General features: G+C 39.9%; 2 protein-coding genes across 2 annotated transcripts in view; both read left to right on the top strand.

Moving 5' to 3' along the window:
* rce1a (Ras converting CAAX endopeptidase 1a) overlaps positions 1-8,049 on the top strand; it is a 205,418-nt gene extending 197,369 nt beyond the window's left edge. The window contains exon 14 of the transcript XR_015775606.1: positions 7,521-8,049. The gene's annotated coding sequence lies outside the window, so the exon portion shown is untranslated. The remainder of the gene's footprint in view (positions 1-7,520) is intronic.
* Positions 8,050-8,108: 59 nt separating this feature from the next.
* LOC121962388 (homeodomain-interacting protein kinase 2-like) lies at positions 8,109-24,242 on the top strand. Its single transcript, XM_088073090.1, has 14 exons — positions 8,109-8,669; positions 8,867-8,950; positions 14,040-14,258; positions 14,379-14,576; positions 14,669-14,850; positions 15,340-15,463; positions 16,665-16,775; positions 16,894-16,977; positions 17,092-17,252; positions 18,166-18,282; positions 19,342-19,443; positions 19,549-19,665; positions 19,772-19,887; positions 21,413-24,242. The coding sequence occupies exons 3-14, from the start codon at positions 14,052-14,054 to the stop codon at positions 21,532-21,534; spliced, it is 1,641 nt and encodes a 546-aa protein (XP_087929216.1). The 5' UTR covers positions 8,109-8,669; positions 8,867-8,950; positions 14,040-14,051; the 3' UTR covers positions 21,535-24,242.
* Positions 24,243-26,081: the final 1,839 nt, after the last annotated feature.

Here is a 26,081-nt window from a genome sequence, read left to right on the forward strand (position 1 = left end):
GGGGAAATTGGAATATTGTACCCTTTATAACATTAAGGCTTTAAGTTAATACCATTAAGAACAGGTGAGTTTTAATTGGAAAGGTTTGGTTTGGCCTCCAGTGCATCCACTCTGCTGCTGTCTGGACTGAGGCAGTTTGGCGTTTTGCATAAAGATGAAAGTTGTTTCTTGAATCCTTATACCAACAGTAAATCATCAAAACTAGGGAATTACTGTATGTAACACTTACTCAGACCGTCTGTTACCAGTAGGATTAACAGTCTCCCATTTTCTTTTGGAGGAAAGTTTTGGTTTTGCCTCCAGCTTTCTTTAAGCTTCCATGACTGTGATCCAAAAGGGTCTGGCTTCATCTTCCTGAGTCCCTTTGACCCCGGTGGACTCTTCATCAGTGCCCTTGGAGCTTCTAATAGGGGTAGCCTTTTTCTTTTGGGCTTCAGGTGGACTCCTCTTTAGCAAAGTCTGCTGGACTCACACAGATCCCCCTACAAAAAGAGCAACATGTGAGCATCTGGCTTTCTTTGAGCCTCTACAAATATGTTCAATGAGAGTTTGGCATCTTCTACTAGAGTCAGATTGATGCAGGTGGACTCTCCAGTGGTGCCCTTGGGGTAATGGCAGGATTTAGAATCCTCTGGGGGTAGCTTTTTTCTCTTGGCCTAAGGTAGAATACCCCCCCAACTTGCCCGGGAGCAACAACTACTAAAACTCCTCAAACAATTGGCCTCCCTCTGTTTGGCCTGCAGTGTAGTTGTCTCAGTGTAGACAGAACAACTGAGGCATCGTCAACCTGAATCTGCTAGGCTCTGGTGGACTCTCTGTAGGTTCCCTTAAAACATTTGGCAGGAATGGAGCTTCTCTTGGTGTTACCCTTTTTCTCTTGGGCATCAGATGAAATCTTTGGTGGCAAAGTCTGTTCGACTCTGATGGATTCCCCGTCAATAGCCCTGGAGCTACCAACATCATAGCTTTACACAAAGTGATCTACCTTCTTGTGAGCATCTGGCTCTTCTTAAGCCTCCACAACTGTTGTGCACTAGGGACTCGCATATTCTGCCAGAGTCACGGTAGACCAAAGGTGGACTCTCCATTGGTGCCTTGGAGGATTTGGTGGGACTGGGGTTTGTCATGACTTTTTCCTCTTACTGCAGCTGGTATTGATTTATGATATGCTACACCTGCCAGGTAGATGGATTATCTTGGAAAAGAAGAAATGCTCACCAAAATTGTCAATATGCAAAGGAACTAAAATTATTACTAAAGCTTTAGCTTTAAGCTTTACTAAAGGCTTATTATGGCTCAGCTTTTATGGAAGATTACCAACACTGTAAAAAAGGAAAAGACTAATGTGAAAGTGTTGTTGTCTGTAATCATTAAGAGTATACTTTCGTTATTGCTATCCTGGGCCCATCTTAGATGCCACATTCATCCAATTCTTACTGCTATACATTCAGTGGAATCCATTAGTGCTCATGGAACTGTGACGGAGATACCCTGAAATACTGAGTGATGACAAAAATCTTTTCTTCAAAGCTACACAAGGGCAGCCACTTCATGTCTCATTCAACTGAAGGCTTTTGGCCTAATTTAACAGATGCTTGGGCCACATGCCCAAGAACATGTCTTCTTCCTCCTCCTCTCTGGATCATCATTTGACACATACTGTATGTCTGAGTACTGAGTGGAGTGTGAAAGTAGTTATAACTCAAAGTCCTCTTAATAGCTTTTATTGAACTTTCAATCATATCTTACGGTCTTCATCAGTGGATGGAGCCTGTGTTCCATCTTGGCGTGTGATGGACAATCTAAAGACGCTAAACATGGCAGACAATTTGCTACACTAAAAATAAAAACTAAACCTCATGGTACTAACTTAATTGCTGCAAACAAACACATAACATGCTTAATTACACATGACTAAGAAATACACAACAGGAACCCACATAATGTTAAGAGAAGTAATATTGTCACACCTGTTTTCCCTATTAAATAGAGAAATACAATTGCACACCTTCTGAATTCAACTTTCTTTTGGTCACAAAAGACTATTGAGGCTTATTGCCTTGTAAACTCATCATAAAACCCACTCCATTTGAACTCAATAGAAACAAAATAAAACTCTTCCCAGCCTTCTTGGTTACTCTTGTTAATAATTTAGTTGGTAAGTCCACTTTTCCAAATCACCAGCTATATTTTGGTTGAAAATGTACTGTCATTCCCCACAGTCTCTCTCTGCCTGCTGGCCATTTACAGTCATGTAACTTATCTGTCCAACGCTAGGTGTCATAGTGTCTTTCAGGTCAATTCAATTAGTAGGGACCAGAGACTGAGCTCTGGTGGTGCATGGAGTGCCCTACATACAATGATTTTGATAAAAAGAGGTGTGCCTGTATTTATGACAGTACAAAACATTTTCACATACCCTGGTTATATTGCCCGAGCCTAGTGGAAACCCAAATCTAGATTTACCAAAGAGCAAGGACAACCAACTGTACAGTCCAGTGACATATAATGAGGCTTCTTGTTCTGCAAAAAAGCGAGGCAGACACAATTACAATTTCTCAGTCGAGTCCCCCTCTGTGTCTGTTTATAAGGCATCGTTGCTTGTGTTAAAGTAGGTTAGTTTACTTTTTTGCTGTGTTAAAACAATTCATTAAGGAGCACGCTCAAAGCACCAGAGCTTGCTGTTCCATAGTGAACAGTGAAAAGCCTTTTGCAAGATATGCAGGAAAAGTCCCTTGTCTTTGGGAGGGAAAATTTCATTGGAAAAACAAAGCTAAAGATGACGATAGTGAAAGCCAATCTAATGATGAAATAGTGAAAATGTGCACGTAGGAGGAAATTGGCATAAAACTAAAAACACACAAACACTCCCCAAATACCCCCAGTTTAAAAATATTGCTTCCAGCGCCCCCTGATGTTTTAGCCCAGACTATTTACACAGTTCTATTAAAAAAAGCAAACATATTTTTAAGAGTTATTAAGAGTAATCTCAGAGAGTCTGTGACAGCTGGGAGCTGGCTTCATGTTTTTTTTAACAAATAGTCTCCTCTTTAAAAAAAAGCAAAACAGATATTAGACTAGCAAAATGCCCTGTTCCTTATTGAATCAACAGAAGATGTCATTAGTAATGTACTGGATCTGTACTCAGTTGAATACAATACAAAGACAAGATAATTAATGTTCAAATTGATTATTTTATTATTTTTTTGTTAATATATACTCATTCTAAAATTTATGCCTGCAATATGATCCAAAAAGTTAGGATAGGGACATGCATATCACACTGTATCACTTTTCTTAAAATAAGCAACACTCAATAAGTGTTTGGGAACTAAGGATACTAGTTTTCAATGTGAGATTCTTTCATTCCATCTTGATATATAACTTAAGTTGCTCAACAGTCCGGGATCTCTTTTGTTGTATTTTGTGCTTCATTAGGTGCCAAACATGTTGAATGGGAATCATGTCTAGTAGCTGCAATCTTTTACTATAAAGCCATACTGTTGAATCAATATAATCAACAATAGAATGTGTCTCACTGACTTGCTGGAATAAGCAGGAACATGCAATATGCATGGCAGCATATGTTGCTCCAAACCCTGTATGTACCTTTCAGCATTCACTGTGCCTTCACAGATTTGCAAGTAACCCATGATGCCATGGGCATTAATATACCATCACAGACACATTAAATGTTGAGCTAGTAACAATCTGGAAGATCCTTTTCCTCTTTAGCTGGGAGGACATGACGTCCATGATTTCCAAACGAAATTCTAAATGTGGACTTGTCAGACCACAGCACACTTTTCCACTTTGTGTCAGTCCATCTCGGATGAGTTTGGGTCAAAAGAAGCTGTGTTTCTTTATGTTGTTGATTCTGTATATGGCTTTCAATTTGCATGGTAGAGTCTTAACATGCATATGTAGCAACGAACTGTGTTTACCGTGAATGGTTTTAAAAAGTGACCCCGCACCCATTAAAGTAGTTAATGATGTGCAGCCTGGTGGGTCAAAGGTCACCGGCATTCAGTACTGGTTTTCATCTTTGCCCCTTACATGCAAAGATTTCTCAAGATACTCTGAATCTATGTGTATGGATAAAAACGGCTCAATCTAAGGCAACAAACATGCAACGATTCTTAGTTTTTGGGTGATTATACACCAATGAAAACATTTTAATGAATATTCTATACCATGTCTACCAATAGATGTTCCTAAATCCACACACTGGACCTTTAAGTTTTTTAACCATAGTTGAGTTACAAAGATCTGGTTTAAAAAATAAATAAAAAGCCCCAATTTAAAGCCCATCTGACAGCAACAAGGGAATACCCCATAAAGAATACGTGGCTTCAACACAACCTATTGAGAAAATTTAAGTTTCCAATCTTCCACTGCATCTCTATCTGTGGGCTTCACTTCAAAAAAACCTCCTGCTAAATAATGAAACTTCACTGTAGGTCTCTTTTGTTTTCCCTCTAACACCTCTGTCTCATCATAAAACTATTTATTGCCCTCTGAAGCAGTCAGTTAAAGTCAGATTGCATGTTGTTATCAGCCACTCTGTTCAATTGTTTCATGGTTCAGTTTCTACAAAGTCAAGTGAAACTAACTGTGGTTAATTAACATCAGCATCAAGCGAGAGTGCAACCAGCTACAAGTGCGTCTCTGGAAGCCGCATTGATGTTTCTGCTCAGTTGGCAGTTAGTGAATGATAAGATGAACCCTCCTGTGGCTGGAAAATCTCCCTTTTGTATTTGGTTTGATAGCCAATAGGCTGCAGCTTATCAGAAATGATGCGCTTGTTATGTGAAGAGAAAACCCAGTCAGGCTGCAAAATTGGATTCTCTTGTAGAGACATTAGCTTTTTCCTCATTCTGCCAAATGAAATCTCTCTGTGGGGTATGGACACAGATGAGACGTCTTCTCCTTCACAAACCTAAGACCTATATCCAAAAGTCTCCGCTAAACAGCAGCTACCCATATTTCTTTCGAAATATCATAGATTTGTCAACACACATTCATCCCATGTTGTCACATACTGCAACTTTGCAGTGGGCTTTCACGTCTGCATATTATGCTCTTGGTATCTTTCTGTGTCTGCTGTTGACCAGGATGTTGCGACCATGTGGTCAACAGAAGCACATGCCGAGGATTATGCAACAGGGGCATGAACTGATTGACATTAATTCACCCACAATGTCTCCAGCAGCTCTGTTGTTCACGTAATTGTTTGTATTTAATAAATGGTGTGATAAATAATCGAATTAATTTTTGAACTGAATTGCCTTCATCTTTTAGAGCTAGTGGAAGTTTGCTGTGTGCCACAAATTGAATGCCACTCATCCCCAGACAGATTAACATTCAGTTCTGCTTCTCATTTTAATTTCACATAAAATGTATTCCTACCATCACATTTTTGTAAACTCATTTTTGTAAACAGTTTTGAAACTATTTTTGATAGGGTTGGTTTATATGTACCAGTCAATAACTTTATCACATCATTAGCCTCCTCTGAAATTTCTTTTTTAATGTCTGTATTATAAAAGTGTCTTAGCTGAAAATATCTAAGCAAGTCCTCATTTTCTAAACTAAATTCTGTCGTAAGTTTTTCAAATGTTGCAGTGTATTAATTTTCACCACCTTAGTCCTCGAGCTAAATATTTTATTGTTTTTACACCCCACTTCAGGTTATATTCCTGCCTAATTTCCTTACATGGTGTATAATGGAGAGCAATTATCTGAGTTTTTGTGATATTCAGTTTGTAGCCTGACATTAATCCAAAACCTATCCATGATGGCCATCAATTTAGGGAGTGTTGAGTCAGGGTGCTGGAGGACTGTGATAATATTGTCTGCAAAAAGTCCTATTATATGTTACTCCTTTGCAATATAAATTCTTTCTACTTCATTATTTTGCCTTATAGCTTGAGCCAAGGGTTCTATAAATATCACAAACGAGGAGGGGCTAAGCAGCCCTGGCGAGTACCTCTGGACAGCTTAAAACTTTCTGTCATCTTTATTCTAGCGACTGGGTCTTTATATAAAGATTTTATACAACTAATGAATTCATTATTAAAACCCAGTCTCTCTAATAGCCCATACAAAAAAGTCCAGCTGAAGCTGTTGAAAGCCTTTTCTGCATCAAAACTCACCGGAGCTGCACTTAGATGTTGTTTATTAACCTGCTCTATAATATGTAGTGTTTGTTTGATATTATCCTGGGTTTGTCTTCCTTTTATAAACCCTGTTTGATCTTCATGTATTCAATCAGGCAAGAGTTCTTCAATTCATTTGGATATTATAGATGTAAAGAGTAGGTTATCTACATTTAAAACTTAGATTGGGCAGAAGGATTCACAGTATTCCTTATTTTTACCTTCCTTTGGAATGAGTGATATCACAGCCTCTTTCCATGATGGTGGTGTCACTGCTTTTTGGAGTGTCCAATTGAATGATTACAGGATTAGCATTACAGGAATTAGATCTTCTTTGAAAATTTTGTACCATTCAGTTGGAAAACCATCGTTTCCTGGGCTATTATTTGTTTTCAGCTTACTTATTGCTTTCTCCAATTCTTGTTTTGAATGGGGGGTGTTAAGTTGTCATTTTGTATTTTCCCTAGAGAGGGAAGGTCTAATGATAGCAAGAACTGTTTAATATTATCTTCCTCAGCATTGTTTGATCACAAATACAGTATTTCAAAGTAGTCTTTAAAGATTTTATCAATATCTTCTGGAATATCTGTAATTTTATCAGTTGAAGTTTTTGTGCCCTCAGTCGTCTAGCTAGTATTTTCTGCGCTTTGGCGCCAGATTCATGAAAAGTTTGCTTTGTAAATCTTAATTTCTTTTCTAGTTCATCATTCAAAACATCCTGTATTTGCTTTTTAGTTTCTTTTATCTTATTTAACAATTCTTTTTCCTAATGTTTTGGTTGTTGTTTTACTAATATCTTCAGCATTTTCTCTAGGTCATCATATTTTTTCCTTTTCATCCTATTTAAGTATGTGGTTCTCGAGATTAGTCTCCCTTGTCATGGTTTTGGTTTTTGTGGATGTTTTTGTTGTTTTTTCTTTTGTTCTCCTCCACTCTCCCCCCTCCATTTTTGTTTTTTACTTTCAGTGTGTGTGTGGCTTGGAGGTGTGGCTGACCCACTTTCCATTCTCCCGGCTGCAGCGAGGCACACCTGAGTCTCATCATCTGCAATCGACCTCTGCACATAAGCCTGGTCTTCACTTCACCACGCTGCCAAATAATTCAGTTCTGTTCAGTAGTGCCTTCCAGAGTTTTCTTGCTGCATTTCTAGTGTCACCAGTGTTGAATTTTTCTTATAAGTTTTTAATGTTATCTCTTGTTGATCTCTCGTCTCTTTTTGTGATTTCTGTAGAGCTACATCATGGTCAGCCTGTCTCCAGCCACCAACATTTTGTGTTTCACATTTTTGGAGATTCTGTTACATACCAGTCTGTTCTACTGACCGAACTACCAGAACATTAAATCTGTTTTTTTTTTTTTCAGATCCTACGGTGTCTGTCTCTGCTACTGTGTTCCTAAAAACAAAGACTCACACATGTCAGAATTATTTGGCCACAATGGACCCAGCAGACTTGGAGCACCTGAAAGAGGCACTAGCTTCACAAGGCACACTAGTTGGAAAGCACAACGCGGTGTTACGTCAGGTAACAGAGACTTTACAGCAACTGATGATTAGCGTTACACAGTTCGGCGATCAGATGGACCATGTGGTAACACAACTCACCAACAGCACTCCTCCACCTGCTCCTCTAGTAGCTGCTCTGCCTCTGGACAACACTCATCTGCCTCATGAGCCTATCATCCCCACTCTTACTGACTCACCTACCGGTAGAGCCCTCGTTGGAGGATCTGGGGATGTCTCCGGATCAGCAGCCCCCGTGAAAGGGCCCATACAGCTGGGACGGTCCAGACTCTCACCATCAGAGAGACAACATTGTTTTCATCTTGGCCTTTGCATATATTGTGGTCAGGAGGGACATCGCTTGGCAACATGTCCAAATCTGCCAAAAGAGTAGGCTCATCAACTGACTGGGGGTGGGGGTGGGGGTGGGGGGGTGTACTTGAGTACACTGGTCACTCGAGTCACTTCCCATACATGTCCTAGTGGACTCTGATGCAGATGATAGCTTCATTGACTCTGATCTGGTACATCAAGCTACCTTACCCGTTCCACAACCTGTTTTGGCCTCAGATGGCCGAAAAATCTCGTCACTAACCCATCGCACAGTTCCCATTTCCCTCACTCTCTCGGGTAACCACACTGAGACTATTGAACTATTCGTTATCCCCTCACCTGCTACACCCATAGTTCTGGGGCTACCATGTTTAAAACTACACAGTCCTGTTATTGACTGGTCCACTGCTTCCATCACATCCTGGAGTAGTTTTTGTCATCAGAACTGTCTTACGTCCGCCATCCCTACCAGTTACTCAGTCACTCAGTCCCCACCTGAAAATGTCGACCTCTCAGTTGTTCCCAGTGCCTATCATGATCTTAAGCAGGTTTTCAGTAAGGATAAGGCCCTGTCCTTACACCCTCACAGACCCTACAATTGTTCTCTTGATCTGTTGTCTGGCGCTCCTCTTCCCACTAAGAAGCTGAGAGAAGGAGTCCATGGAGACATACATCCGGTAATTGTTGGCTGCAGGTCACATTCGTCCCTCTTCATCTCTAGTGCAGGGTTCGTCTTTGTGCAGAAGACAGACAAGACTCTTTGACCCTACATCACCTACAGAGGTTTGAATGAAATAACTGTTAAAGATAAATATCCTTAACAATACCCTTTACCTCTTTAACCCCCTTACATGATGCTGCCATCTTCACGAAGTTGGACCTCCATTTGGTTCGGATACCTGAGGGGGATGAATGGAAGACTGCGTTTACCACACACCTGGGTCACTTTGAATACCAGGTAATGCCTTTTGGCCTCACAAACACCCTTGTTGTTTTTCAGGCCCTTATCAATGACATGCTAAGGGACATGTTAAACAGATTTGTGTATGTCTACCTAGATGACATTTTCACAACTATTTTCAGGTGATGTGAACCTGTCATACACACTCCAGGTAATATAAAAGCAAGTGGTCTACCAAAACAGAGCAATAACTGCAAAAACAACTATAGAACACACAACTGAACAAACCTCCAAAAGAGGAGGAGGCTGGCTCTCCCACTCAGCTTTGACCCCGTTGGTAGGTCGAGGATGAAACCTCTCACTAGGAAAGGGGGCCCAATGTTAAGTATGGCAAATGAGTCAGGATGTCCTAACTCTACCATCTTATAGGTCCAACGTGTCCTTACCTGTGAAAAACGGAAACCGCCACTCCCAGGCGCATATTTATCACCATAAAGCCAAAGTGTAAAGAGCCCTACATATGCTTCTAGGATTTAAGAACGTTTCTAGGATTTTTGGACATTTCTAGAATTGTTGGGATATTTCAAGGATTTTAGGATGTTTCCAGGATTTGATGACATTTCCAAGATTGCAAGACATTTCTGGGATTTTATGATGCTTCTAGGACTTTAGGACTTTTCTAGGATTTTGGGCACGTATATGATTTAAGGATGTTTCTAGGATTTTAGTAAATTTCTCTGATTGCAGGATATAAGGGGCACAGATAGGACCTCTGCTGGGGGTGCGGGAGATCCTCCATTGGCACGTTTTTGGATAAACAAACTAAAACAAACTATTTTGGTGCTGTGTTATGCATGAGAAAATGGTTTGGGGCCACCTGGCACCCTATCAAGGGACAGATTTGGCCTGCTGGCTGTAAATTGAGTTTCATTGATTTAAAGTCTCTTAACAAATAGACTGAATTGGAAATGATTGAAAGCTTCTATATTCCTTCAGAGACACAGAGACCACATTTGCCGCAATCCTATTGCCAATTCTTCCTCTATAAATGTTGGGTGTTTCTTTTTCCAAACAGCATTTCAAACCCTCTACCATTTGCTATGGCTAGAGGCTTCAGTTCAGTTTGAGTGGTGTTTATCCTGTATGTCAATAGTTAAACACCCCATTAAAACTATGACTCTGGTGATAAAATCACAGTGGGAGAGGATTCTGTCTTGTTTTATAAGGAGCTTTCTGCTGACTGCACAGTTTGACAGCGAGGATGTGTACCGCAGGAGATTAGCCTGGAGTGGTTAGCAGGGTTATTCACTGTGGTACACCAAACCTCATCATCCAATTTACTTACATCATATTGACGGTTTTAACAATATCACTCTGTCTTCCTGACATGTGTGTTGCTGGGTGGGATAAATGGCTGCATTATTCCTCAGGGTGCTGTAGGGGAAGGATCGAACCTATTGCTCAGTCATGGGACTGCATATTCCTATTCCGTCATTTCTTTTGTCTCTCTATAGCTCTTGAAGAAATTCACAATATCTGATATTTTTGGTTCAACATCTTTCTTCATAAAATTTTTGAGGCAAAACACTGACCCTACCAGACAGATATCAGTCTTATTAACTCAACATGTAGCTTTTCCATGTCCTCCAGCATCAGACAGGTAGTCTTATATGTTTATTGTCTGACATGTCCAAAGCACACTTTTATTTGAGTGTACAAATTATATGCAAATAAAGTCTAGAGTTAAAGAAGGTGCATGCAATTAGAGCATTCAGATATAGTGGATTAATAGAATCCTGAATAGATATTTAAGTCACACTGTGTGTGTGTGTTGTTTTCCGAGCTTTTCTGTCTTTTGTTCTGGTCAGCTGGTCTGGTTACACGTGCCTCCTAGTACATATGTGTATTCCAATTGGCTAGCTCATTGCTGTCTTTTTGCACTGCATTGGGCACTGCTAATATCTGGATGGTGTTGTCATGCTGGTTCTCCTTGTTAAACATTGCATGCTCTGTAAGCACTGTTGTTATTGTTTAGTGCTCTCTATAGAGTTAGGACAGTTTGCTGCTGGCTGGCAGCTCAGCCACCTCCATTTTTCCAACATTTTGCCAACAACTGATATGCTATTACACAGAGCCCCAGTCCCTTAAGGAATAATTTGAGATCAAGGAATAGTTTGAGATTTTGGGATATACACTTACTAGCTTACTGAGAAGTCTGAGAGCAAGAGATTGGGTCAGCCTAGGCCAATTTGCCCAGTTTTCAATGGTTATAGCACCTTGATTTTCAGATTTAAAGTCATTTCAAGATAGAAACTTGGGACTTTTACACAATATAAATGCTCAGTATTTTTGTTGGCATATAGTTTGGGATGTCCTTAACTGAAATGTACCAGTCATTTTTAGACATTATCTATTTAATTTTTATTTCCACCAACCCAAAAAAAGTCAAAGACTAAAGACATTTTCCCCACAATTTAGTGAGATTTACTTTTTATTTTGTCTGAGAAAAAAATGAGTTAGGCTATATCTTTAAAATTTAACACTTTGCAAAGAAATCCAGAATGTTGGATTGGACCCTTTGGTGGGCCCTGCCACCCGCTGCCTTATGTGTATTGCCCTGAATGCTAAAAAGTAAGCAAAATTTTATTTATATAGCAAAATCTAGCTTACAAATTGCTGTACAAAAGGAAAGGGGTTAAAAGAACAAAGCATGAGCACAACAACATTACAGCAGAGGAAAATAGCACAAAGAAAAATAATAAGCAGCATCCTAGCTCAAAATAGAGTACATGATTCATACATTTTAAACAGAGTTTGTGACTAGATCCCTTATTATTTATATTTATCTTTTTTTTTTTTGTTAATTTTATTAGTTAAATTTAAAGATTCTCATTATACAACATATACATTCTTTTTTACATTTTTATTTTTTTCCGGTTTTCTTTTTATTTTTACTAGATTCATCTGCAGCTCTGCAGTTAGAGAATGCTTCAGGTGTAGTAATAACTGGACAGATGCAAAACCAGAAAATTGCACAATTTTTCAATTTTCCACACAGTTGATAGTCCAAACAGGCACATTCCTGTTCCCTTCAATCTGCCGTTACACTGCTCAATTCCCTCATTTGTATGCGCTGTCAGTTTACGTTGCTATGTTTGACCAGTTTTACCTTTGTTGTTCTGCTGCTTTCATTTTTGGGGGTGAAGTCAGGTAATTTAAAACATCAGGTAAAATGGGATATTGTGCCCTTTAAATGTTAGCAACCAGACACCAAAAATGTTAATGCATTGTTTTTGTTTTTGTAAATGTGCTTTGTATAAAACAATCATTCTTATTAAGAGAGGCAAAACTGTGTGATAATTAGGATCAGCTAAGCAAAGAGTCAAAAAATCACCAGTCCCAGAACTTGCAAGGAAAGCCATGTGAAATATTGATTTTCTCTTTTTGGTAATAAGAAACAATAAAGGTACAACAGCAAAAGTTTATTGTGAAAATATTTTGATTATTAGTTGAAGGGTTTTGAGTGAGTACTTAATATGTTCAGGTAAAATGGGACAACAGCAAAAAAAAAAGCATAATGGGACATATTTCTTAAGTGAAAGAAGCATGTTTTTTAGCTGCCAGGAGCCTTAAATCATGACTTTTGCTTTTGTGTGCCACCCTGTTCAGACATATTTAATAATTTTGTCACTTAAAATTATCAAAGCTGATGCAGTGTGTCCATATCAGTTGCAAAGGTTCTGGATATCCATTATGCATGTTTGGAGCCATGTTTGATGGAACACAGCAATTTTAGAACACGCTTACATCATGGTGTTCTAGAACTCATGTGACACATAAGGGTAGGCGGTGTTTCAGTTTGTCATTCTACGATATACAAGCGGACAGAGAAGAAGCGTTGAATTTCACGAAGCTAAAATCATCCCCTCGACATAAGAAAGCAAGTCAACTGACTGAATCGACAAATTTACAACAGGTAAATAACTTTTGAACAAGTTAAATGACACAGTGTGCAACAGGAAGATGCTAGAAATCCAAGTTTGTTGATCAAAAACGCAGATTTATCGATATATTCTGAACTTTTCTGTAGTATTGAAACAACCGTACCAGCTGCACTCTCTTGCTCTTGTTATCGCCTTGTTATGTTTATCATTTTCATAAAAATTCATAATAAAAGGATAACATGTCAGTCTTAAATGTCAAATTTTTCCCTGTGGTATCAAAAACAGTATCTTTTTCACAGTACTGAATCAAAGTCAGAGATTCCAGTATGACAACAATCATCCAAATGCAGCTTATTTAAATAGCTTGTAGCTACAGATGTTAGTTACGTTAGCTTAGATAACATTAGCATTAGCTCAGCTAAAATAGCTTACATTTGTGAAATAAATGCAGCTACAGATACCTCAGCTAACATAGCTACAGATGTGAGCTACGTTAGCTAACGTAACGTTACGTTAGCTTTAGCTTACATTTGTGAACTTGATATTGAACACGAGCAGCTAGTTTCAGTTTAGTATCAAGTTTATATCACACTTTAGACACACAGCTTAAAAATTAGCTGTTTAACCTGAGCAGGTTGTTCTCACAAATTGTTTGTACATTTTCCTATCAAAAGTAATGTACCCAAATTATACGTATTTTACGTATTTGAAAGGCTGCGGTCACGTGACCAATGCACTGACAGGAGTGAACAAAGAAGCAATGCCGAGCAGTCTTGTATGATGTAGGTTGGGGTGGTTGGATGGGTCACAAAAATCTGGGCTTTCCTGGATTTTTCCTTGGAGACGCATATGTTGGGAACTTTGTGTACCTTGAGTTAATTTTGAGTCATTTTAAAGTAGGTCCTCGGCATGTTTCTTTCCTACACTTAACCACAGTAACTTTACATGCCTAAACCTAAAGATACCCAACTATGTTTCATTTCTTAAACCTAACCATTGTGTTTTTTTACAATGGAAACCTCACCTCCATAACTGTGAGTTATGTAACTGTATATTAAGGACGCAATGTTATTTATGGGGCGCTAATTTGTGTAATATTATATAAACTGTTGTGCATCCATTTTCGTAGAACATCACACAACCCATACTATGAAAATATGCTGACTTGAGATAATGACCTGTTCTTGTCTCCCTGTCTTTAGGAAAACCAGTTCATGATGGCCTGGAGTACGAATTCATCATCTTGTCCATTTGTCAGCACCGACTGGCTCGGTGCTGCTGATCTGCTTCCCAGCAACTATAAAATGCTTACTTCTTTGGGATCTGGAGGCTTTGGAGAAGTGGTCAAATGTCTCAAAAGAGACACCAAAGAGATTGTTGCTGTAAAGATCCCACAGTTTGACTGCAGATTTGATGCTGAAGTAGGTCCCTTTATTCATTACCATGGTTATATTGCTTTTATCTAAATATCATTAATTATTTCCATGACTTTACTGTGAACAACCAAACATCAACCTTGTCATGAATTTTGTTTTCTCCAGTTGACTCTGCTGAAGTTCTTCAAATGGAAGGAAATGGACAAGTGCAACATTATCACGTTCATTGAGTCGATCACACTGAAGAACAACAAAACTGCTCTGGTCTTTGAGATACTGGATACGACTCTATATAATTACTTCGTTTTGCAAAGGGACTTCACCCCCCTGAATTTACAAGATGTCAGGAGTGTAGTCCAGCAGGTATGGATACAGTAACAAAAGAAAACAGACACAACATTAAAAAACAAAAATGTTGCTCTATTCTCTGACACCTCTGATCTTTGGATTTGCAGCTGGCCACAGCTTTAAACGGCCTAAAAACCAACCAAGTCATTCATGCAGATATAAAGTTAGACAACATCATGCTGGTGGATCGTAAAGCAAAGCCCCTCGAGGTGAAGTTAATTGACTTTGGATTGGCTTTTCCAACCAGGTGGGCAAAACAAGGCGAAAACCACCAGACAACACACTACAGGTAAGCTACACAGAGACATGAATAAGGATTTTATTAGTTTCTAGGAGATTAATGCCATCTGCTCATTGACTGTATATAAAGATGGACAATTTGCCTCCACTTATTCCCACTATGCTGAAGTTTGGGTTAAAGTTAAGTTTGATTAAAATATCTGAGATACGGGCATTGCCACCTTGCTAGGATGATATCCGCGATGGGGGAGTTACCACCAAAACATCAGGGTGATGAGAACTACCTTCAGTGACAGAAACAATCTCTCAAAAAAATGTATTGAGCATGTACTTCGAGTTTTTAGTTTGGACTATGTCCATTCAGTAACATGGAGGGGCTGGCCTTAGGACCTATACTGCAGTCAGTCACCAGGGGGTGATCGAGATTGAAGTTGCACTTTTGGGGAGCTGTCATGTTGTCAATCTTTATATGTAGTCCATGCATTTGCTCAAGTATGATAGTGTTGCTCATCTGTGCCTATGTTTGTTTCATATTCAGGGCTCCAGAAATTCTTTTGGGACTTCCATTTTCAGAGGCCATCGACATGTGGTCTGTAGGTGTTGTGATGGGATATATTCTGCTTGGCGATTCTCTCTTCCCGGGACTCAGCGACTATGACACAGTAAGTCATTGACTACTTCCTTTTTCCCTCTCCTTGAGTACTTCTATGCTCTACACTTTGTCACCTAAATAACGTTTTGCTCTAGATCAGGGATGCTCAACTTGCTTTGCTTAGGGGCCACAAACGACAGAAAGCCAGGGGCCAGTCGCAGCAGCCCCATACATATTTCTAGTATTTTAGGCCATTTCCAGGATATAAAGACAATATCACGATTATTGCATGTATCTAGGATTTTAGGACATTTATTTGATTTTAGGATTTCTAGGATTTTAGCAAATTTCTAGGATTTTAGGCCATTTCTAGGATTTTAGAATGTTTCAAGGTTTATTTCTAGTATTTAAGGACATTTTTTGGATTTTATGACTTTTCTTGGATTTTGGGATTTTTGCAGGATTTAAAGATGTTAGGATTTTAAGAAATTTCTAGGATTTCAGGATGTTTCCAGGATTTCAGGATGTTTATAGGACTTTGGGATGTTTCTACGATTTTAGGGCATATCTAGCATTTTAGGATGTTTCTAGGGTTTGAGGACATTTCTTAAATTTTTAGACATTTCCAGGATATCAAGATGCTAGGATTTTACTACATTTCCAGGATTTTAGGACGTTTCTAAGAGTTTAGGACATTTGTAAGATTTTAGAATGGTTTTAGTATTTTAGGAAATTTCTGGGATTTAAGGATATTACCAGGGGCCACATCTGGCCCATGTGCCTTAATTTGAGTATCACTGCTACAGATTGTAAAGGTCCCCTTTGGCGTTTTCTTTGAGCCAAACACAGTTTTAGTTTAAAACTGGCAAAATTGTATAGGATATTCTTGTGTTGTTGGTGGGGTTTTCTATGATTTTAAGCCATGAATCAGTTCAGACGTGTCAATTTTTTGTGTGTGACAGCTTTTGATATGCTGGTTTGCACATTTTTTCATAACACAACTTTTTTGAGGTCTGATACCCAGCTGAAGCTCTGCACTTTTTCAAAACACCATAAAACTGATACACTTACTGCACGAATAGGTGTGGACATAAGATCTAACCAATCATTAACTTTTAGGTAATCTTGTATTGCACGAAGCACTTGTACTTGTTATACAACATATAGAGTTAATTATAAATATTATTTTTACTGTGGGACAGTTTACAGCCATTAATAGATTTGTGGCATCGTATTACATACCTTAAATTTGTGCTGTGTTTTGTCTCCAGATGCGATGCATAGTGGACCTCCTGGGAGTACCTCCAGACCATCTTCTGAGTGCTGGGTTGTACTCAGAGAAATACTTTGTGAAAAGATCTTCTGGGGGGTGGAGACTAAAGGTACGACAAGACTATAACATCCTTTTCTCTAGTTAAGATTACACTTTCCAACATTTCAAACAAATTAATGAAATAATGGGCTTCAGAGGTATGTGACATGCTTTTCACCTTCCTTTAGACACCTCGGGAGTTCTGGGGAAATTTAAAACCTGCCGGCGACTACAGGGCTTACCACTTCAGCAGCCTGGATGACCTAGAAACTGTAAGAATTTACAAAAATTGCACTGTAGCTGCTGAAGATAGATGATAATACATTCACTTTTTATGAATCAGAAAGTTTTCTTCAGCTCGATTTGCCCTTTGTTTTCCACATTAGTGGCCCCTGGTCAACCTGAATATGGTGGAGGCTGATGAAAGGAAGGAGTGCATTGACCTGCTGAAGGCAATGCTTCGGCTGGATCCCAATGAAAGGATTACCCCTGGTCAAGTCCTCGCCCATCCCTTCATCACAAGGGGCACCCTCAACCAAAGCACTAAGTAAGTATCTGTTTTTCTAATTAGGCAGAAGTGGAAGTCTTATTTTACTGCTCAGTATACAGATTATCAGACAGTACAGGCAAACTGATTTATCATCAGATCGACAGGGTCAACATGATCACGGCTTATTCATGCGGAATATGTCTAATTACATTTCAATTCAAATTCGACATACCAACGAAAATAAAATAAAATGACTGGTCTGAATGAACCATAAAGTTGCATGGAGAATTTATGTAAAAACACACCAATACTTGAATATGTTTTTTATATCTCCGAATCAATTCTAACTAGTCAAATTCAAGATAACTGTGGTGTGGTTTTGTTCTGTCAGAATTTTACTTACTTACTTACTTACTTTACTAATAAGTGTATTGGATATTTATTATATTGAATATATTATTCAATTGTAGATATCTGAAACTGGGGTTAAAAAAATCTATATGAGTTCTATTTAAGATATCTAACTTACAAAAGGAGCCAATGTGGAAATTAGCGTTGCCCTGGTCCTAATTTTCAAAAAGATTTTTCAGATTTTGGATTATTGTCGAAACTAGTCTGTGTCACAAAGATGTTTTTGGTACTTACATGTTGTTGTTGTTGTTTTAAAATAATTTTCAAAGAAAGAAAGACATTTTGGAGCCTAAATGTAATGGCCAGAAGTAAACAGCTGTAATAACTACTCAAAAAATGCACTGCAAGAATTGATTGATGCCATTAGCAGCAACCAAATGGAATTTTCATTGTGGCTGCTAATTTAAATCAACTCATCATTCAACTCAAAAGATGTAGCAGGATCAGGGACAACTTTTTAATTTTGCCTTTAAACTTTGTTTAGAAATGACAAATCTACCTTGTACCTTATTTATATTTATTGTGCCTTCAACTAACATTATTTGTTTCTGTTTATTAGAGCCAATGAAACCTACAGAACATCTGCAACATCTCAGCCAGGTGTCATTTCTGTCCAGCCACAAACTGCCTGTGGCCTGCCGTGGGAAGAGGCAAAGGAATCAAAGCATAAAACCTTGTAAGACAACTTTCTCATAGTTTTTGAGCTAACTGTAGCCGCTTTTACACAGAGATGGCGCCATAGGGCTCGAACAAAGTCCCCCCTTTATGCCGCCTCTGCATTTTTGCACAGAGCCACATGATGGCAACATCATTCCCCTCCAGTGTGTGATTATACACTGCATCACGGGATCAATGTGATGCTATGGCTATGTGCTTGTCAGTAGGAACTTGCTCCCTTATCATGCAGCAGTTTTGAATCCAAAATTCCTCTGTGAAATCGTGGACTACCTCCTCCCAGAAATCCCTCATATGTGGCAGCTCCCACATATAAGGGGCTCGCCTTTCCCTTATGGCTCCATAACTCGCCTACGTGGTCTTGGATTGTAAATAATAACAGCTAGTGTGGTGGCTGCAATAGAAATAAGGCTGCATTGTTTTGAACATCCATCGCCATGCTTCTTGGAATGTTATCATCAAGGAAGTCGCATAATATCATGCAATGAAAACTCAGTCATCTGACAATTGTGTTTTTATTTAGAAAATATTGCTTAAGTTTTGTGCAAATCTCTAATGGAAACCAACCAAACACCATCCAAGTCATTTTGCTTCTCTGTTATATGACAACTGATGTCATCCTCTGTTTGGAGAGTAAGGAGCTCCTAAATCATATTGTTTTCTCAGCGGCTAATTCATAGAAAAAGAACAGCAGTCGTGAACAAACATTCACGACTGCTGTTCTTTTTCTATGAATTAGCCGCTCTGCTAACAGCTGCTTTTTAAATCTCCTGCGGTGAGTCACCAAAAGAAACATTTCATCAAAACATCACACCTGTGCCACCCATGGTCACGTTTTTCAGCTTTACATTAGCATAGACCTAATTTTGGCACTGTTACTACCTCCGTTCTGGCTCCTAGGCGAGACTGCTCTGTCTCTCTGTTCCGCGATCGGACGTTATATACAGAACGGCAAGGCGGCATTACGTGTGTAAATGCGGCTATTAATTGAGTTTATGATCTTAAGCATGTTCTATATTTTTAAATGAATTGTAGCTTCAAATAACCTGTCTTTATTCAGCAGCATATGTAAAGCCTTTAGAGCACCTCAAGCGTTACCACCAGAGGTTCCCGCAGCTCCACAGACGCCCTCCTGCAGCCTGCTGTCAGAAAGTGTAACCTGGTAGGACAATTTCCTCTCGTCATATCAGTAATTTTTTAAAACAATAAATGATGGATGATTTGTTAGTGAGCTGTCTGCTGACCTGCGTGTGCCCTAATTCCACAGCTCGAGTGGAGATCGTGAATCCACTTCAGAAACACCTCCAGGTATAATGTTGGTACGTCCTGCACCAGCTGAACATTGCCTGCGGTTGGATGAAGACAGTGAGCGGAGTCAAACTTGGTAAGATTATTGGGTGTGGACACATCAGACAGATGACAGAATGGAGAAGTTTGTACCATCGTTAAAGCAGATCAGGAAATAATAGTTTTTCTGTGTGTGTTTTTAGCCCATCGGATCAACAGGAGGAGCTTTCTGAAAGTACTCCAGTGGAGCCCCCTCCCCTTTTAACTGAGGACCGTAACATGGAACAGGAGGACACAGAACTGACTGCAGCTACGTCAGGTAGGAAATTCTCACCTTTACTTGAGTCTGAAATTGGTAAGACGTCTCTCCCAGTGTTGCCAGATGCAGCTGATGCTTTACAGCCCAAAAACTGTTCAAAAACCACCCCAAAGCGCGCGCACACACACACACACACACACACACAAAAGAATGCCCCAAATATTTGACAAGTATTTAGTTAAGTAACATCATTTTAACTGCCCTAATAATTACTGTACCGTACTGCAATGAATGCCTGCAGCTGAAGCACTTATAATCCTATGGCAACAAACAAGCAGTGAAATTTCCTCTAGACATTCATTTAAAAGTCTGCTGAAGTCTTTTTGCAACTCAAAAATTTCAGCAAAAAAATACATGATGAACTTCAACCTTATTTTAGGTAACTTTGCATGAATTCAAACCTATGCTCCTCTTTGTACGGGCAGTAATACACTCACAGAAGGCATTCAGTGCAACTGCACACACATACAATGCAGATATTTATTTTAACAATTTTAAATATTTATTCACACATGCAATGTTTAATATCATAATTACGTTACGGTGGTGAAAATGTTAGCTGCCTCTCACCAGAATGAGGGACAAATGAAGCTTTTCTTACTTCCTATCTAATGATGCTCTTTCTGGGGGCAGCAGGGAAGGTACAGTGAACAGCCGAACGTGGCAGAAATGAGATTTCAGTCTGCACAGATATTTATTCATCTCAGCCTGCTCTTTCTTACTTTCTATCCATCTTAATCCTTTGAAACCTTTGAAGCCTGGACAGTTTTCTTGTACTGTGTTCAATCACCTCTCAGAAACTGTTTAATTCTTTGTTAGCCTGTAAAGTTGGTTTGATTTATTTATAAAAAAAAAAAAAAGCTAACTTGGCAAAATGACCTTAAAATTTGTTTTTAAAAACCGAGGAGGATTATTAGAGAATTATTAGTTATTTTTATTTTATCTTATTTTATAAAATAGAGAAAAAAGGCCCAGAAAACTATATTTATAAATATTTTTAATTTCTATCAATTTTTTGGCTATTACTTTCTGATTGCTTGCTCATTTTTGGGCCATCTCTTGTTAAATGTTGCCGTCTCATTATTTTGAGAGAAAAAAAACCTATTTACTCAGGTGGTCCAAGGTCCAATGAGTTGCCAGGTACCAAGACACATATCCAACCATTGGAGTCATATCACTTTGAAATCAGGAGATTAGCGAGTGTGTTTGTTTTTATAAGAAGTTTGGTATAAATGAGCTATTAAATTAAACAAAAGGGGGCTTTTCCGCCATGATTGACAGCTGTGACAGCCAATCTGAGCGCTCACATTCAAAGGAGCTCCCCTCGATTGGTCGAACAGGTGTTTTGGCGGGAACTCCCCTTCCGCGGATATCATTCGCACAAGATGGCAATGCCCATATTCCGGATGTTTAACCTCACTTGAGCATAGTGGGGGTAAGTGGGAGCGTGTTGTCCATCTTTATGTACAGTGTATCATTATAGAGGACAACTGACTGACCCATTTAATGTCCTTTGGATTTTTAGACGGCACAAAGCCTGAGAGGAAGGAGAAAAAGAAGAGGAAGAAGAAGAACTGCTTCAGGCGCTTCCTGGCGTGGACCAAGAGGACGTTCTTCAGCTGCATCAGTGTCGAGGATGAGGGGTGAAGTAGTCTGTGAAGGTTTTCCAGCACAACACCTCGTTGGATGCATTTTACACAGGAAATGTATAGTTTGCATGTGATGCACACTATACATTTCCTGAAGTGTGTCCTCACATGCATACTCTGCATCCATACTCCTGCGAGGACGTGATGTCAGCTGTCAGGAGTTGTGTTGTAAAAACCTTCATAGTCAGTACTGCTTGTATGCAAACGGCAGTATACATCTTTGCACACGACATCCATTGCACGTCTGTCCGTCCTGAAAGAGGGATCCCTCCTCAGCTGCTCTTCCTGAGGTTCCTTCCATTTTTCCCCGTATTAACCCTTTGAAACCTGGATCATTTTTAGCATTCTTTTGCCTTTTCCATCTTGCGCCTTTGAAATACTTAACAAGTTTGTGTGATTTCTTCCAAAAACATGAGAAAAAAGGTAACAGGCAACTTTGCATGAAATGTCTTACAAATTGTTAACGAAAATTGTCAAAGGTGGCATGAATATTACCTTAAAAATTTGTTAAAAAGAGAGAAAATATTCAAATAACTAGGAAAATATACCAGAAAATAATCTTTTTATAATTATCAGAAACATTGTAGGGCTGTTCATTGTCGCGTGGAGGTAGGGTACAGTGCCTGTGGAGTGGCAGACTGGGGTGGTGGTTCTCATTTTCAAAAAGGGGGACCGGAGGGTGTGCTCCAATTATTGGGGTATCACACTACTCAGCCTCCCAGGGAAAGTCTACTCCAGGGTGCTGGAAAGGAGGCTCCGTCCGATTGTCGAACCTCAGATTCAGGAGGAACAATGCATGTTCCGTCCGGGCCGTGGAACAGTGGATCAGCTCTTCACCCTGTCATGGCTGCTGGTGGGGTTCTGGGAGTTTGCTCATCCAGTCTACATGTGCTTTGTGGACTTGGAGAAGGCCTACGACCGCATCCCTCAGGGAGTCTTGTGGGGGGCTACTGCGGCAGTACGGGGTACTAGGGTTGCTTCTGCAAGCCATTCGGTCCCTGTATAACCAAAGTAAGAGCTGTGTCCGCATACTCGGCGTGAAACAAAATCCCAATTGGTGTTGGCCTCCACCAGGGTTGTCCTTTGTCTCCGATCCTGTTTGTGATTTTCACGGACAGGATCTCAAGGCACAGCCAGGGGGAGGAAGGGGTCCGGTTTGGGGACATCAGAATTACATCTCTGCTTTTTGCAGATGATGTGGTTCTGTTGGCTCCATCACACCGTGACCTCCAGCATGCACTGGGGCGGTTTGCAGCCGAGTGTGAAGCAGTCGGGATGCGAGTCAGCACCTCCAAATCTGAGGCCATGATCCCCTACCGGAAAACGGTGGACTGTTCCCTCTGGGTGCGGAGTGAGTTGCTGCCCCAAGCTAGGAGTTTAAGTATGTCGGGGTCTTGTTCACGAGAGAGGGTAGAACGGAGTGTGAGATGGACAGATGGTTTGGTGCAGCATTTGCGTGATGCAGGAGTTGCATCGGACTGTCGTGGTGAAGAAGGAGCTGAGCCGGAGGGCGAAGCTCTCGATTTACTGATCCATCTATATTCCAATCCTCACCTATGGTCATGAGCTCTGGGTAGTGACTGAAAGAATGAGATCACGGATACAAGCGGCCAAGATGAGTTTCCTCCGGAGGATGGCTGGGCTCTCCCTTAGTGATAGGGTGAGGAGCTCGGACATCCAGGAGGAGCTCAGAGTAGAGCCGCTGCTCCTTTGCGTCGAAGGGTCCAGTTGCGGTGGTTCAGGCATCTGATCAGGATGCCTCCTGGGCGCCTCTCGCTTTTGTTTCGGTAAGTTTGTGTAATTTTCTTGTAACTATTAATTTCTTGGTAGATTTTTGCACTTTTTTTTTCATAAAGTTGCCTGCTTTCCATGTTTATGAAGGAAATCAAGTCAAATTCGGGTTTCAAAGGGTTACAGGAATTATTTTGTGGAGTTTGTCCTCATCTGCTGTGAGGGTTCAAGGACAGAGGGATGTCGTGCTGTAAAGCCCTCTGAGGCAAACTTTGAGGGCGGCACGGTGGCTCAGTGGTTAGCACTGTGGCCTCACAGAGAGCTCCTGACATCTCTGCCTCTCTGTGAGGAGTTTGCATGCTCTCCCCGTGTCAGCGTGGGTTTACTCCGGGTGCTCCGGTTTCCTCCCACAATCTAAAAACATGCAGGTTAATTGGACACTCTAAATTGGCCCCTAATCAATTTCCATTGCACTAATACAGCACCAAAATACAATAAATCAATTGGTTAATAAAAATGAACAAATCAAATCACAAATCTCTGTCAAGACTTTTGAGTAAGTGAAGGGAAACACGACTGTATTATCTTGTGTAATTGTCTATTGGTGCCAGGAGTCACTGAAATGTAAACAAGGTTGTCACTTAAACGTATTATCACATACACTATTAATGCAATGCATTTTAATTTCTTAAATAATAATAACTTTATTTATATAACACCTTTAAAAACAGAGTTTACAGAGTGCTTTGAAAAAGTCTTATTTTTACAAGGCGATATTGTATTACGGAAATAATCATATTGCAAACCAGCAAACTATAAAAAAGATGAGAGCACAAGCAGTGTTGTGCTGTGCCACACACAATCAACCTTGGTTTACTGTGTGTGGCACAGCTTTACTCTCATAAAATGACAACTTGATTTTCGCAATATTACGACTTTATTCTCGTAAAATTCTGACTTTTTCTCATAAAATTACGACTTTTTTCTCTTAAAACTACGATTTTATTCTCGTAATGTTACAAGTTTATCTTTATAATATTACAACTTTTTTTTCAAAATATTACTAATTTTTTCTAATAATACTAACGGTGCGTACCCACCAAACGCGATTAAAAATGATCGCGCCTCAAGATTACATACAAAGTCAATGCAAAGACGCGATTTGACGCCTCATTTTGCCGGGCGACGCGATGGACACGTTTGCGCGGCGCGTTGGACGCGAAATTCGCAGCCAACGCCTCGCGTCCAACGCTCGAGTTGAAATAATTGAACTTTTGCGGCGTCGTCGTGTGAAGACGCGCCGCGACAGCCTATCAGCGTTGAGATCGTCATCGACGTGCTGACGTATGGACGTCCTGGTGTTCCCTCGCAAAATGTAATCAAACCGCTAGAAACAATGGAGGAGCAGCTTATAGTCGCCGTCACCGCTCACCCAGAGCTGTACGACAGTTCCTGTCCCTTGTTGCAGGAGACGGTGGAACTCGCCGAGCTCACGCCGCCTCCGTAGGGTAGCATGCACCCAGAACCGACGTCGGCGCCTAGCCCGCAGACGACGCTGGGAACTTCTCCAGAGCAGGTGCGGTGCAGCGATCGTCAACGAGAGAATGAAATGGCGGAAGAAATGTTGTTGTTTGGCGGGCTCAACGCGGGCGCGATTTCGTGGCCGAGTCCCATTTTGGGGTTTTTGTACGAGCGTCAAAACTGGAGCGTCCGGCGCGACGCGATTTCATTTGAGGCGCGATGTAATCATTTTTATCGCGTTTGGTGGGTACGCACGGTAAGACTTTATTCCCAAAGTCCCAAATTTTTGCTTTCCTCAGTGTGGCCCGAAAACTCAGAGAGAACCACAACAAGTTCAAAAAGTAACACTTAAAGCGGCATTCATAGCTTTAATACAAGTGTCCCATATTTCCTGACTTTAGCCTAATTCTCTTAGAAAGATGCTTGAGATACATAAACCCTGTTTTTGATCAGGCACAATCGCTTCAAAATCAAACACACAACATGCACAAAAAAATGTCTTATTGACAAGCTAGCTGTTTTTTTATCCTGTAGAACTACACAATGGTATTTCTCACTATTTTTTTTTTTTACCAGAGGTTTGGTTTATAACAACTGGAGGGTTCTTAGGTATTTAATTAAGTTTTTCTTCAAAAGACAGTCATTCTATTTGTGCTGTAGAGCATAATCCACATCACTCATGGTGACTGCAGTTACTATCTGCTTTGACAAAACACACTCAGTCACTCAAATTGCAGCTGGGCAACATGCAATCAGTTCCACTTGGTGTCAGATTTGTGCCATCTGCTTTCATTGCCAAAGGCTTTGGATATCTGTGGTGTTGTTTTCCCCACACTCTGTTCACATGACATTATGAATGTGGGGCTATTTCCTCTCGAGCCAAATGCATAAAAAAAGTCTTAAAACTATTCTATTAGCCACAATAGTGTAGTGGAGGGTGAATATATATATATATATATATATATATATATATAACTTTGCAAACTTGTCTGACTGCTTGTATTCAGTTAGTAACACAAACTCACATCTAGATATTCAAACACACAAGTTATTTGTCTTTCTTGCATAAACCTGAACATGATTTTAGTAAATATAAAAGAAACACTCCGTAAAGTGTTCAAACTGAAATTTTCCTCATTATTAATATCTAGTATTTTTAAATATGCCATCAGCCATCACAGTATAATTCGAAGCCTTTCGCTTTTTCCTAGCTCTGCTTCGACTGCAGATTTGAATCCTGGGCTTTGTAATCAGTGTCGGTGTATTCTCCATAGATGCTGCATCATTTATGCA

The sequence above is a fragment of the Plectropomus leopardus genome, chromosome 23 (assembly GCF_026936395.1).
Source record: "Plectropomus leopardus strain MGB_pleo_1.0 chromosome 23, ASM2693639v1, whole genome shotgun sequence".
Classification (NCBI taxonomy): domain Eukaryota; kingdom Metazoa; phylum Chordata; class Actinopteri; order Perciformes; family Serranidae; genus Plectropomus; species Plectropomus leopardus.

What these genes read in the sequence shown, in the direction of transcription:
- LOC121962388 (XM_088073090.1), top strand. Translation starts at nt 14,052, where the DNA reads ATGATGGCCTGGAGTACGAATTCATCATCTTGTCCATTTGTCAGCACC. An exon ending in TCAGGAGTGTAGTCCAGCAG is followed by an intron (nt 14,577 to 14,668) that starts GTATGGATACAG and finishes TTGGATTTGCAG; the next exon opens with CTGGCCACAGCTTTAAACGG. An exon ending in GAATCAAAGCATAAAACCTT is followed by an intron (nt 18,283 to 19,341) that starts GTAAGACAACTT and finishes GTCTTTATTCAG; the next exon opens with CAGCATATGTAAAGCCTTTA.